We start from the raw sequence: 13,916 nt of genomic DNA on the forward strand, positions 1-13,916 counted from the left end.
TGTTATACATTACATACACACGCGTTTGTATACTATACATCTATACAAAGTGTAGGCCTTTTCTAAAAAGACGATGCTCAACGGCTTTGCTGTATCATGTGATCATTTACAGTAAATCATTCTGTTGAAATAGTAGTCTTCTTCTTTAAACATCGATTTAATCGGATAATTATATAGCACACCTCGTATTTCATTTAAGTCAAGAGTTAGGGTCTAAAGAATTTTCCTTAGGTTCGAGATATTTTCATCATGCATTTTTAAGCGTATTTATGTGGTGAAATTTACAAAAAAAAAATTACAGAAATAAGGTAAAAAAAATTATAAACGAGGATCATGGCAAAACTCATTAATCTAATTGATAATTCATTGTTTTTCCAACTTAACATTAGGATCTTATTATTTTTTTGCATACAATAAAACGGTGCTAAAAATAAGTCTGGCATTTTTAGAATGATTTTGATTACATTTTTCCAATAATAGATCATAACTTTTTATTGATAAACGAATGTACCAAACATTACAAGTATCACATTATTGACATTTGAATTATAAATGATTTATTTCTAACACAATGGTGCGTTTTTTTTTTTGTATACTCCTCTTAAGAGTTTTAATATCGAGTTTTTACAGTTTATCACACAGAGTAAACTATACAGAAATTAACAGTTACTCTTACAAAAATTTTGTTACAATATTAACTATTAATTTTATTTACAATGTATAATACAAACACTTGGAAAAATAATACCTAATTTTTAATAGTTGGAACTACTCAATGATTACAGCTTTAATTAATTGTAACATCACCAAAATATTAATGATTGATCGATTTTTCAATTACTTTGAAATTAAATCATAACTATAGCGTCGCATTTCGGAAATCACATGATGTTTTTTTTAATGAAAAAAAAAATATTATTAATAAACATTAATACACGAGAAATTTTGAATTTGTTACTCAAATAATATATTAAATTTAATGAATTAATTGTACTTCCAGTAATTCACATTTTGTACTTTTACTCTTTTATACATAACTATTTGAAATTTTATGTAAAATTCCCCTTTAAAAATAATTAATTACTTTTAACTCTTTTATACTGCTCTTGGGGTTGAACATCACCTGTCGTAATTGAATCTAAAACCCAGATTTCTCTTAAACCTTCTTGTCCTATTGTAATATTAGCATTAAGCGGATCTTCTGTTATTCTACCTCCAGCAGTTTTAATCAATTCTTTAAGAACTGATGTAGGAGGTGATGTGCCATTTTCTACATAAATAAAACCACAAGTCACAAATAATTCCGGTACATATGCTTTTCCAAACAGTTGTCGATCGCGTCTGTTTTCCTATTATTTCACAATAAAAAGTTGAGTAAATGCACGATTGAATTTTCAATTTTATAAATATATTTTTTACCTTTACTGCCTTAGAAAAATGGCACATTTCATATGGTGCTGGGTCCAACCATTTACCCATTTCGAGTGATTTTAGAGCCCACTCCAAACTTAAAAGCCAACATCCCCTTAAAATACCTTTAAGCAAATTAATTGTACGATCTCCAGAACTTATTACATGGGTTGTGCGAGAAGTAACATTCAATTCTAAAACTGCTAATCCTAAAGCTTTGACTACTGATTTGATCAAATCTTTGTCTCTGAAATAAAATTTCTAATTGTAAAAAATTGTTTTTATGAAAAAAAAATAAAAATAAAAACTCAAACATATTAATAACCACTAATAAACTTACTCTTTTGGCAATCCTGTCATTACTATAATAATTTTATGGTTTTTAGGTCTCTGTGTATCCTCTACATTTTGCCTTTTCAGGTTTTTCAAATCAAATTCCCGTAAAGAACTTCTTTCATTTGATGTCGAAGATTGAGGTTCTTCCAGTAAATCTTCTAAAGGGTTCTTAATATTACCCTTCTTAACAATAAATTTTTTGCTTTTAATTTTCTTATACTTTTTATTAGATTTCATTGGTTCATTGTATTGATTATTTTCTACATCATTGACCTCATCTCTTTCTACACTTGTGTAGTTTTGGTTTTCTATTTGATTAGTTTTTGTATTTTTAATTTTTTTTGTTTCCTTTTTATCTTCTACTTTCTTATTGTCTATCAATTTAATTTTTTTTTCAATCATTTTCTTTCTTGAATTGTTTCTTCTTCTTGTAGGTGGTTTTGGTGTTACTTTTCTATCTTCTAAATCTTCTTCTGCAGGACTAAATGAAACTAAATCAGAATTTTCTTTCAACAACTTACGCTTAGCTACTTTCTTCTTTGATTGAACAATAATGTTTTTTGATGCTGTAGATTTATTTTTAATACTTGCTTCCTCTGTAGTTTCATCAATAAGAATATTTGGTTTATTTGGGGATGATTCGGAGGATGACTCGTCAGATGAATTTACAAGAACTGTATCTAATAATTTTGGGCTTGGTGTTTTATCCCTTGCATAAATACTTCTTCTTTTTCTGAAAAAAAAATTGTTATTTTACAAGATTCATATAGTTTTTAAATTAAAAATATTCAAAATATCTTACTTCTTTAAAGGCATAGTTTGCAAATGCTCATTTTCTGAATCAATTTCTGTTGTAGCTGCATCCTCAGAAGATTCTATGAATCTTTTTGTCATTGCTAAGTTATTTTTTATCATAGTTTTGAACAGAAAAGAACGACTAGCTGGAAATGGTGTTGTTTCAACAACACTTGAATTAGCACTTTCAGCTTTTAAAGATTTTCTAAGGTTTTTTTTGTTGATAATATTTGTAGAAATAGAATTTTTTTCTTTGATCAATTTATCTTCATCTTCTACTGAATTGCTTTCATTGTTTTGTACTTTTTTAGAAAATGAACCTTTTCTCAATGATTTTCTTGTATTAATTTGATGTTCTAGTTTATTACTAGTACTTGATAACATTTTTTGTGATTCCAATGTTTTCGAATTAGAGTCATTTTTTTCATCTAAACATTTATTTTCCTCATCTGAAGATTGCAACAGATTTGAGCATGATTTCGAAATTTTTGCAGAGAGCTTTATTTTTTTATCATTTAGTTTTTTACTATGATAACTTTCAACGTCTGAAAATTGTGATGAACTTGAACAACGTATCAATTGCTTTGACAAGTTCTTACTGTTTTTTGGATTTTTTTTTTCATCAGTTTTATTTCCTTCATTTGAAGATTGTGAAAGATTTGAATTTGATTTTGAAAGTTTTGAAAGAAGTTTCCTTTTACTACTCCTTTGTTTTTTACTAGTATTACTTTCATCATTTGAAGATTGTGATGAACTAGAACAACATACTAATTTTTTTGATACATGCTTATTGTTTTTTATACTCTCTTTAACATCAGATTTTCTGGTTTTTTTTATGCTGGATACAATTTTATCAAAGTTTAATTCTTTTGGACGAGTTGAAGATTTACAAATAGAATCTAAAGAAGTATTTACTTGCATAGATGCTCGTACAGGTAAGTTTGATTTTTGTTCATTTTCATTAGAATTAAATGTTGTCAATTCATTAGATAAATCATTTGGCTTGACCAATTTTTTTTGATATTTTGTTTTTAAATTAAGAGGTAAAATATTTTCAACTTTGGTTTGTTCTTCTTCAATGCAACTATTATTGGGTGTAATTTGTTTTGATTCAATAGCATTAACTTGTAGAGCTGATGATTGTTGCATGTTAACCAAATTGCATGATGGTTCAATACGGGGCTTGTTTTTGTAATTATTTTTTACATGCCTATCATTCGGTTTTTTATTTTCTTTCTGAATAACATCTTTGGTCATGTTAATTGGATCAAGCGATGTATTAACATTCAGTGAAGCACACGTTGTATTTGAACTGCAGTCATCTGGATGATTAACTTTATTGTTATTTGTATAAGTTTTTTGTCTCAAGTTATCATTATTCTGACTTGCATCAATTGAAGAAGGAATTTTATCAAGTTTCAAAGATTGTCTTATAGTATCTTGAAATGACCTACGAATAATAGGCATTTTTGATACTACTGAAGTAATATCCATATTTGATGAACGATTTTCCATGCTTCCAATATCAATAGTTTTTTGACTGTTTTGATTATCATCTAAAATAATTGTTTTACAATTACTATTTGAAGCACTTTTATCTGACACATAAATTGTCTCATTTTTTTCATTTGATTCTTTTGTTTCAAGAACTTTTTCTTGTTTGTCTATGAATGTTGAACATGTTGTAGGAAGACCTTTAATGAAACTTTCTGCAGCAATACTAGGCCTCAATTTGTTGATTAACAAACTTTTATTCATCTTTTGTTTTAAAGATAGACAAGGCTTTTTGATTCCCTGACTTAATATAGGACTAGTAGAAAAGGTAGAATTCACCAAAATTTTAGAGTCAGATTTTGAATTATGCATAATTTCGTTTAGCTTATCATTTAATTGATCTTTTCTAATATAATTTTCACTGATGATATTCTCATTTTCTTCTTTATCAGAGCAAGATGAATCACTGTCATCTGATAGTATATCAGAAATTATTTTTTTTGATTTTGTAGTTGGTTCTATACAATCATTTTCATCCTGATCAGAATGACATGAAATATTGGCAAATAATCTAACAACTGGAATATTCATAGATTCATCATTTTTTGACTCACTACTGTCTTGAATGTTATCTAACCTAGATTTCTTAGGAGTACTAGCAATACTCTGACTATAAACAGTATCCTCGTCAGAAGTTGTTGAAGCTTGATTGTCCAACTGTTGGGCTTCTGCAAATTGCTTCCTCATGCTGCTCACTTGGACTGGATTCTTCTTCTTGCCATCACCTGACATAATAATTTGATCATTTTTTCCAAAATCAACTCTAACACTGGGTGATCTTTTATCAAGATCTTCTTTTACCTTTTTTTTAGGTGATCCTTCTCCAGATGATAGTACTTCTGATGTTTTAATGGCTAGTTCAGTTTTTTTATCAAAATAAGCCTGGGTTTTATAAATAATAGCACTTTTCAATTCCATGCAGGTTTTGTTAAGTTGTTGCTCTTTCTCATTCATATCAATTAAAGTTACACATTCAGGATCTTGAGCAGTTTTATTGTACCTTGCCAAGAGACGTTCTCTGGCATTTATGACAGTTATATCAGCAAAGTTTGCAGGTGCATCTGACTCTTCATTTGATTGTAAAATTCGCAATTTTTTTCTTGGCTTTTTATTTAACTCAGAAGGGTCTTTATCAGGTGACACTGATTTTCTTTTCACTGCTTCACTTTGTCCTGCAGCTGTTAACTTTGATAATTCAATATTGGGATCTGTCAAGTTCGTTGTATAACTTAAATTGACTCTCATTGAGCTACGCCTGTTTCTCAATGGATATTTTGAATCCGCGAAGGACTCCACGAAAGAATCCGGATTGTTAGGCTGCAACTTCTTTTTTCTGCCTCGTGCCATATTGTTTTTGAGCAAATTGTGGTAACTTTTTACAAAACAAATGAAAAATTAAATTGCAGCTCTCTTCACATAATGCTAACACATTTCACACCCGATGGAACACGGTTTCGGTGCACTAAATTTTCAAGTTAAATAACTGTATCACAGCTCCATACGATTAAATACCGCTTAAATTCGTGAAAAGTTTTAAAATAACGAATTAACCGTATACAGTAATAAGTATCAACTAACGAGGTTAATGCACAATCGAGCCGAAAAACAACAGAATACATAAGTGTGTGTACAAACACAATACGCGTCCACTTATCAATCATCACATTACACAAGCATGTATACATAGTGTATGTTTCTCAGCCTATATATCTACTGTACCTACATGTTTTCAAGTTTAGACATGTTATGAACCGAATTCATGCACATGTAAATATAACTCAGGGCCGTGACTTGAAGCTCTATTGATGAAAAAAAAAAGATCCCTTCCCTTCTTTAATATTTTTTACATTCATACACATTAATGTGATATATGATATCTCTCATCATTATATACTTGTTTTTACTTATAAAAACAGCTAACGACCCAAAAAAGTTTTGTTTTGGCGTCAATAGGAATGAGACGGTTGACTATAAAAAGCGACATCTGTATAAGTAAGGAAGCAATTCTTTTAAAGAACTTAAATCAATGCGCTGCGCCCAAAAATTTTACATACGATTAAAAATAAGGAGTTTTGAACATCGTTAATAGTTAAATGTTTTTTTAATATAAAGAGAGGGAATTTTCTTGATTTTTTATGCAAAAAGGATTTGCAACTCCACAATGTACTAAATAATACATTTAATGTATGTATGCTGAACTAATTTCATTATTTACGTTTTTTGAAATCATGGAATCTAAATCAGGGCTGAAAAAAAATGATGCATCATTTCAGGTTCCAAAAGTGTTCTCAGGTCGGGGCCAAATTATCAGTTGAGTAATCTGTACTTACAAGGAGAGCTTTTCAGGTGCGGGTCATGGATTTGCTCCAAAATTTTTCCTCCTAGTACTAATACCCAATAAATACTGAAGCTCCCTGTGCTTAGTTTGATCCAAAGGGTCTTAGGGCCCATTTTTTAGAGGATTTTCCACATTATAAAAAAATCTTTGTTATTTTCTATATCGGTATAGAAGCACAAGCAAAAGAAAAAATGCAACGATCAAAAGTTATAAAATTTTTCAAAGAATCTGCTTGAATTTTTTCAGCATTTTTGGGACCGTCTATCACTTAATTCGAAAGGCCCAAATTTGACGCTATTTTAATAGATTTTAGGACTCCTTAAAGAGAGTGGTAGATGGTCCCAAAAATTCTGAAAAAATTTTGATCGTTGCATTTTTTCGTTCAAGTACTTCTATATATATCGATATAGTAAATAACAACGATTTTTTTATAATGTGGAAAATCTTCTAAAAAATGGGCCCTAAGGCCCATTGGATCAAACTAAGCACAGGGAGCTTCAGTATTGGGTACCAGGAGACCGCAAAAAAATTTTGGAGCAAATCCATGACCCGGACCTGAAAAGCTCTTGTTAGTTTCCAGTCGGGAGACAATCACGTAAAATTGTTGAAATAATTACGGATGTTGCATTAAAAAAAGACTTCCTGTAAAGATAATTAAATCGCTTTGTTTTCAACTAATAAAAATTGAATGATCAGAAAGAAAGGCGGTTCCTCCAGGGCGAGGCCCATCCATTGTACTACGGACACTACGGTTGTGTTGACCTCTGTGAATATCCCTAATGTGGATATATCATGCGTACAAGCAGTCGGAATTGACTCATTTTCGACGGAAAATTACAGAATTACATTTCTAACGAATTTCATTCATCTTATCAATAGGCCTACAGCAAAGAGAAAGATACTTCATAGTTCATCTTTTGCTGCAAAAGGTAAAATATTTATGGTTTTTTTTAAGAAAAGCACTTGGAATTTATTTTCCATCGGTAATATTTATTCAACAATTTATTTTTTATTCAAGATCGACCATCTTTTACCTCTATTACAGAAATGGATGGAACATGAACCATTGACAAGCCGAACACGTGACTAAAATGTTATTTTCTAGATTATATGTACAGCATCAATATTCGACGTTTTCCAAGAAAACACAGTCACCTCATAGTGTATAATAATTTATTAAAATTTTATTGTTGTTAGTGAAATATCATAGACAGTTTATTTACAAATTTTATGGGTATGGTAAAAATATTACATCCATCATAAAAATTTAAACAACTATTTTTGTAGTTACTGAATATCTAAACAAAATATATGCCCACAATTTTTCATTTTTTCGGTGGTAGCACAAATTGTGTAATTATGGTTCCTTTTTAACAAGCGGAACGTCTTTTTTTGGACGATTTTTCAAAAATTCTCTCAAGTCGTCCCTGCAAAATTCATGAAAAAATTTAGTTTGAACTATTGTTTAATTTAAATATAAGTTTAATAATTTTTTTCTTACGTCAGTCCTCCTAAGCCGATTGATGTAAAGAAATTTATCGCAAATCGGGTATTGCGTGGATCATCTTTTGGGAATAATCCATTAAATGCTTCCTGCATTTCTCTGAAAGAAAAACCCGAAAATGATTGTATATTACTTGGATTAACCATGTTATGTCATTGAGTAAATAGATTGATTGCACTACTCACTCGTCCTTTAATTTGTCATTGAGTTTTGGAAGTCCCATGTATTCAGACAACTCTTGGAATAATATTTTTATGAAAACTCTTGATGAACTTGTGGTGTCGTCTTCATTTAACTTAATTTCAGATAGAACAGCCCAAGAAATTGAATCCGTCATAAGTAAATGAGCAAAAAATTTTGCTACATTTCTTAATCTGTTGGTATCCAACCTATGAATTGTGTTGTATGAAGTTCTGAAAATTTCTTCAAATGGTCCAACGTATATTCTATTTATAGCACAAAATCTCTGTAAATTAATAGAGTTTAATATTAATAACAATTTCGAAGTAAATTGTATTATAAAATAAATTATTTCTCATAACATACTCCTGCCAGAAGTCCAAAAAATTTTTCATACGTTCTCATTTCTGCACAACAATCAAGAAACATGTGACACAATTCCATTTCTTGCCCAGGTTTCAATTGCATTTTCAACAGTTTATGGGCACATTCTTCAAAATCAAGAGAAGAATGGATAGTAAGGTATATTGTCCTTCTGAGTGCAGTTAAATTAGTTTCAGTGTTATCAATGATAAGACCACCACTTTCAGTTTTCTCATCCTCTTCATCTTCGTCTTCATCGTCTTCTTCATCACTTCCTTCATCGTCATCGTCATCATCGCTATCAGAATTTAAAATATCTTTACTTAGTTCTTTATACTTTTCTTCATTAGTAAGGTACTCAGCATCAAATTTGAAAACATCTAAAAATTTAAGTGAAATATTAGTATTAAAATTAGATAATATAAAAAAGAACTCTTAGAATTTAATAAAGTTCATAAACTTACTAAGTATATCTTGACTATCTGTAGCTTCATCAAGAGCAATTAAATGAGTCATTTGATCTTCTTCCTCCACTAGATCAAGGTCTTTATTAACAGCTTCATGATCTTTAAATCCATCCTTACGGATTTGGAATACAACTTCAATCATATATTGTACCCTTTTATCTAAATGTCCTTCATGAAGGATATTACGTAACATTTCAAATATTGCCTCAATGCCTTTGCGACAAACTTGAGTAAGCTTCATCCCTACTTCTTTTAAAATAGCTATAGCTATTTCAATTGAATCATCAGTTGGAGTTTGCACCAGCAAAGTTAAAATCTCAAGTATCAATATCTCATGAGCCACACCCTGATTTACTAAATGGGCAATAAATGTTGCTGAAGATATGCATAAGACTTTTGAATTTCTTTTAAATCCTCTTTTGAATTGAATTGCGAGTCGTTTCACAATCAACTCACCAATGTTAGGGAACTGAAAAATAAGTATTTATTAGTTTATTCATCATTTCAATTCAAATAAATATTCAAATTTATATTTTGAACAAGTAACTGTACCTTTGAATTGATAACGGCAACTAATGCAGCATAAACTGGAGTAAATGTAGGTGAAGCTGCTTGGGCTTGAATTATAGATCTTGCCAATAGACCTCTGCCTCTAACGATGTTTTCTTTCAATAAATCCCTTGTAATAGGGCCAATATTGGATGTATTGACTTTATTTATAAAACCATGAATACTCTTTTTAAGAGCTTCCCATGCAATACGTTGATAAGCTGAACTACTCTTGTCTTTTAATTCTGCTTGCATCAACCTCAACTTTGCAGGTGGTATGTAAGCACCACCAGTTTTTGTTGTCAAAAGCTCTTCTTTTTTAATCGGTTTAGGGCCTACATTTTCATAGCCTATTTCATTAACATTGCTCATTCCGTCTTTTCTACCTACAGAACTATTTGTTGTATATCTGTTTTCATCATGATCTCTTGATCTACTTCTTTTACATCTTTTTTCATTTGCCTCAATAGATGTGCTTCTTCTATATCTTCTTTCATTTCTATCTATGGTTTCCCTTCTCTCATATCTTTTGTCATTTTCATCTCTGGGTCTACTTCCTTCAGATCTTTTATTATTTGTACCTAAGGACTCATTTCTTTTATGCTTTTGATTATTTTCATCTATTGATCTACTTCTTTCATATCTTTTATCATTTGTATCGCTGGAAATACTTCTTCTATGTTTTTTATCATTTTTATCTGCAGACCCATTTCTTTTATACCTCTTTTCATTCCTACTTGTGGACCCATGTCTTTTATATCTTTTTTCATTCCTACTTATGGACCCACGTCTTTTATGACTTTTTTTATTTTTATCCATAGATCCACTTCTTTCATACCTTTTATCATTTGAATCACTGGAGCTACTTCTTCTATGTCTTTTATTGTTTTTGTCTTTGGACCCACTTTTTTTATGTCTCTTTTTAGTTTTTTCTACAGACCCACTTCTTTCATGTTTTTCTGTACTAGTATCGCTAGAACTACTATTATGTTCTTTTTTATTTCTATCGATAGATCTACTCCTTTCGTGTCTTTTTTTATTTTCATTTTTGGACTTACTTTTTTCATACTTTTTTTTATTAGTATCACTTGAAGTACTTCTTTCATGCCTTTTTTTATTTCTATCCATGGACCTACTTCTTTCATTCCTTTTTTCACTGGTATTACTAGAACTACTTCTTCTACGCCTTCTTTCCTTTTCACATGTAGATCCACTTCTTTCATTCCTCTTTTCACTGTTATCACTGGAGCTACTTCTTCTATGCCTTCTTTCTTTTTCACCTATAGATCCACTTCTTTCATACCTTATATCATTTGTCTCGCTAGAAGTACTTCTATGTCTTTTTCTGTGTTTACGTAAAGAACTACTTTTTCTGTGTCTTTTTTTATTATTATCCGATTTTTTCTCCACTCCAGACATGGTGACAGACAATAATACTTGGTTATGAATTGTTTGTGATTGCGACTTGCTCCTTAAAAGTTGCAGTTCGTTGTGTTTTGGAGTTTGGACCCGAGCGGACCGAAGCGTGCGCACTCACTTCAAGCTTGAGTTTCCAATGTTGCCAACTTGCCACTAGATGTGATGCGGTGCTGCCAACTAAAATATGAGCGGCAGATTTAACATTTTATCATCTCTTAATTTTTGCACTTGATAGTTTGAAAAAATATTAATTGTAAAAATATACATATTTTTAGAACTGTAACCATGAAATTTTCCAATATTTCAGATTTTTAGCATTTTTATTTTTTACTTTATCAACAAATATAATATAAATCAACAGAATAGTAAATAAAAATTTTACATTTTCAATATGTATAGTACTAGTTTCAATGGAAGACTTGCTGCGGCCTATCTCAATAAACAGAATGGGACTAATGAAATATGATAAATATATATATGAAGCATCACTATACAAATTAAAGATCAAAATCTTATACTCTATGAGATTGATGCACTGTTACGCATGCACATGATTTATGTTTATTGTTGCCGCATCCTGTAAAGAGAGAAATAAATAAATGCACAAATTAAAATATTATTATACATAAACGAATAGAAATTTTTAGAATTTGAAAGATCTCAAGGAGACCATTCTAGATTTTGAACCCAATAAATGTTTACTTTTACTGTCAGTTTGTTTTTTGTTGACATTCATGAAATTTGACTTTTGGAATTTTGGTTTGTGATGAAAATATATTAATAGTATACAATTGACTTTAAAATTGTTTAGTTCATTGGGAAGACATTAATTGTCAAATACCAATTAATCAAAGTAGAATCAAGGAATTTCAAAACAAAATTCTTCTGAAAGATATTTTTCCGTACAACAGTCATTTTATTTTTCAAAATAGATCACTCATACAAAATTATCTATATAAATACATATATGTATTCAAATATTTGTTCGCAAACAGTAATAAATATCTTATTTTTATAATATTTTCATAACATCAGTTATTGTTGATAAAAAAGAAAAATAATTATTATAGGATTGACTAAGAACTTTTATTTAATCCTCTGTCATATCAACATCTTTAATGACTAAATCATCAAGCATTTCTTCAAGGGTAATCTGTGGCATACATGGATCAATACAGCTTGTATCAACTGGTATAATTTTATTTTTATCTTTATAAATATTAATATTTGATCGCATTTCAGGATCTTCCTCAAGCTCATCCAAAAATTCATTATAGTCATTATTTTCAGAACCAATATCCATGTCATCTGCAATATGCTTTAACTTCCACTGTCTAGCTCTTCGCCTAGCAGATTTATTGTGACCATAGAATTTCTTTACAAGAATAACATTTGGTACAGTATCTTGATTGAGCTTTTCAAAGTTCGGATCATTTACATTCATTTCTCCCAAAGCATAGCCAAGAACTAAGTCTCCGAGCTTGAGTATTCCACCTAAATGAGTTCTTGTATGAATAAGATTTTGTGTCAATCCTACATCTTCAGTTTTTACTACCCATGCATCAGCAATAACATGTTTCTTGGAAATATGTCCTTGTCCAGGAAATTTTTTAATTTCTTTTTCACATATTGGTTCAATATCCATAACTGTGTATTCTTTTAACTGTTTGGGATTACATATACTATTGAAGGGATATCTCCAATAGACATTGGCACTTACATCTGCAACTTGTCCTGATGACACATCTATAAGGTGAATACTACAAGAAACTTTATGCACTACACATACAGAAGTTATTCCTCCTAATTGATGGGTCAAATTCTTTGGTAAACAAATTACACTGTCTTTTGATAAAGGCACCAATTCTATACTAAATGTAAATTTGTAATTATAAACATTGCTGTGACAATCATGGGAAATCAATTTTTTTGAGTGTTGATATTTGCATGGCAAAACAGAAATGATAAAATCAGTTAATTTTCTTGCTGCTGATTCTTTCATAAAAAAGAAATCCAAGCCATCGGCATTAGGTTTGATAGAAACAGCATTTTCATGAGCTTTATGCTTCAAAATCAACTGTTCTAAATAATAAAAAGTCTTGCGATTGATGGATTTCTGTCTGACCTGAACAGATGCATTCCAGAAGTCCTTAGCTTCTGTTCTGTGGCAATCATCGCACATTTGGTTTGCCACAACATACTCAACAATGAATACTTGCTCTAAGGTCGCGTTCAGAATAGTACCGTGTATTGTTAGCTGTACTTTGATTCTTTTGGAGTGGGGTTCCGTCCAGAGAAAGCTGGCGTCTACGAGCTTTACCTTTTGCAAATTTTTTAATCTCTTCAAGCAAAGTTGCAACAGCTCTCGAGATTCCAAAGCTGCCTTGATCCATTCACCCGGTGGCACCAAATAACGTTCGCAGTTGCGACAAAAGTAAAGAGTAGCACTTTTCGGAATATCTTCGCTTAAATCAACTCTTGAACGTAAACAGCCAACGCACGTGTTGGTGGGATTCGGCTCAATCGGCGTAGCACATTCACAGCAGAGAATACGGGCTTTTGTTGTTTGCAAAGCTTCATCTGGAAGCTCCATGAATTGATCCTCGTCCATGATTGAACGGACAAATTTTTTTGTTTATTATAAAATGGTAAAAATTAAAAAAACAAGTATTTCCACAACCACCTGTTACACACAACTAGCTGTGATTTTATAGTAAAGGTTGCTATTAGCTATACCATATTTGTGTATAGGCTATTCGCAGCGTGCTGTGTGCATGTGATGGATGGAGGGGATAGCAGTGCTGACATCGATTTTAACATGTGCTCTTATGGAAAGTATTTACTTGCAAATATACCAGTGGCGGCCATCGAACTAAAATTCTCCCTATAAGAAATAACATAGGAAATCTTTCCAAACTGGGGGCGCCAGTGGTTACGCACAGGGCCACTGACCAATAGGCTATAGGGTATAGACTGAACATAGGGAAAGTGGTATGTGAAC

The 13,916-nt window shown here is 30.9% G+C and overlaps 3 protein-coding genes across 4 annotated transcripts; all 3 read right to left on the reverse strand.

Moving 5' to 3' along the window:
- Positions 1–167: 167 nt before the first annotated feature.
- LOC106659463 (MATH and LRR domain-containing protein PFE0570w) lies at positions 168–5,993 on the reverse strand. 2 transcript variants are annotated; one of them, XM_014382048.2, is made up of 5 exons: positions 4,897–4,985; positions 2,549–4,820; positions 1,751–2,479; positions 1,420–1,657; positions 168–1,349 (listed from the first exon to the last, which is right to left on the reverse strand). In XM_014382048.2, exons 2-5 carry the CDS (start codon positions 4,780–4,782, stop codon positions 1,077–1,079), a joined length of 3,474 nt encoding a protein of 1,157 aa, XP_014237534.1. In that variant the 5' UTR covers positions 4,783–4,820; positions 4,897–4,985; the 3' UTR covers positions 168–1,076. The 2 variants fall into 2 exon arrangements, with proteins under 2 accessions (XP_014237534.1, XP_014237526.1); XM_014382040.2 differs by having other exon boundaries at positions 2,549–5,993.
- A 1,409-nt stretch (positions 5,994–7,402) lies between these two features.
- LOC106659716 (pre-mRNA-splicing factor CWC22 homolog) lies at positions 7,403–11,014 on the reverse strand. The gene is made up of 6 exons (XM_014382398.1): positions 9,500–11,014; positions 8,945–9,416; positions 8,484–8,860; positions 8,123–8,403; positions 7,935–8,036; positions 7,403–7,860 (listed from the first exon to the last, which is right to left on the reverse strand). Exons 1-6 carry the CDS (start codon positions 10,913–10,915, stop codon positions 7,791–7,793), a joined length of 2,718 nt encoding a protein of 905 aa, XP_014237884.1. The 5' UTR covers positions 10,916–11,014; the 3' UTR covers positions 7,403–7,790.
- Positions 11,015–11,907: 893 nt separating this feature from the next.
- On the reverse strand, positions 11,908–13,773 carry LOC106660172 (60S ribosomal export protein NMD3-like). Its single transcript, XM_023461083.1, has one exon. It carries the CDS (start codon positions 13,524–13,526, stop codon positions 12,006–12,008), a length of 1,521 nt encoding a protein of 506 aa, XP_023316851.1. The 5' UTR covers positions 13,527–13,773; the 3' UTR covers positions 11,908–12,005.
- Positions 13,774–13,916: the final 143 nt, after the last annotated feature.

The sequence above is a fragment of the Trichogramma pretiosum genome, unplaced genomic scaffold (genome assembly GCF_000599845.2).
Source record: "Trichogramma pretiosum strain Unisexual culture from Peru unplaced genomic scaffold, Tpre_2.0 scaffold34, whole genome shotgun sequence".
Lineage (NCBI taxonomy): Eukaryota > Metazoa > Arthropoda > Insecta > Hymenoptera > Trichogrammatidae > Trichogramma > Trichogramma pretiosum.

What these genes read in the sequence shown, in the direction of transcription:
- LOC106659463 (XM_014382040.2), bottom strand. Translation starts at nt 5,442, where the DNA reads ATGGCACGAGGCAGAAAAAAGAAGTTGCAGCCTAACAATCCGGATTCT. An exon ending in CAAACTATGCCTTTAAAGAA is followed by an intron (nt 2,480 to 2,548) that starts GTAAGATATTTT and finishes TTTTTTTTTCAG; the next exon opens with AAAAAGAAGAAGTATTTATG. An exon ending in ATGACAGGATTGCCAAAAGA is followed by an intron (nt 1,658 to 1,750) that starts GTAAGTTTATTA and finishes ATTTTATTTCAG; the next exon opens with AGACAAAGATTTGATCAAAT.
- LOC106659716 (XM_014382398.1), bottom strand. Translation starts at nt 10,915, where the DNA reads ATGTCTGGAGTGGAGAAAAAATCGGATAATAATAAAAAAAGACACAGA. An exon ending in TTGCCGTTATCAATTCAAAG is followed by an intron (nt 9,417 to 9,499) that starts GTACAGTTACTT and finishes CTTATTTTTCAG; the next exon opens with TTCCCTAACATTGGTGAGTT. An exon ending in ATCGGCTTAGGAGGACTGAC is followed by an intron (nt 7,861 to 7,934) that starts GTAAGAAAAAAA and finishes TGAATTTTGCAG; the next exon opens with GGACGACTTGAGAGAATTTT.
- LOC106660172 (XM_023461083.1), bottom strand. Translation starts at nt 13,526, where the DNA reads ATGGACGAGGATCAATTCATGGAGCTTCCAGATGAAGCTTTGCAAACA.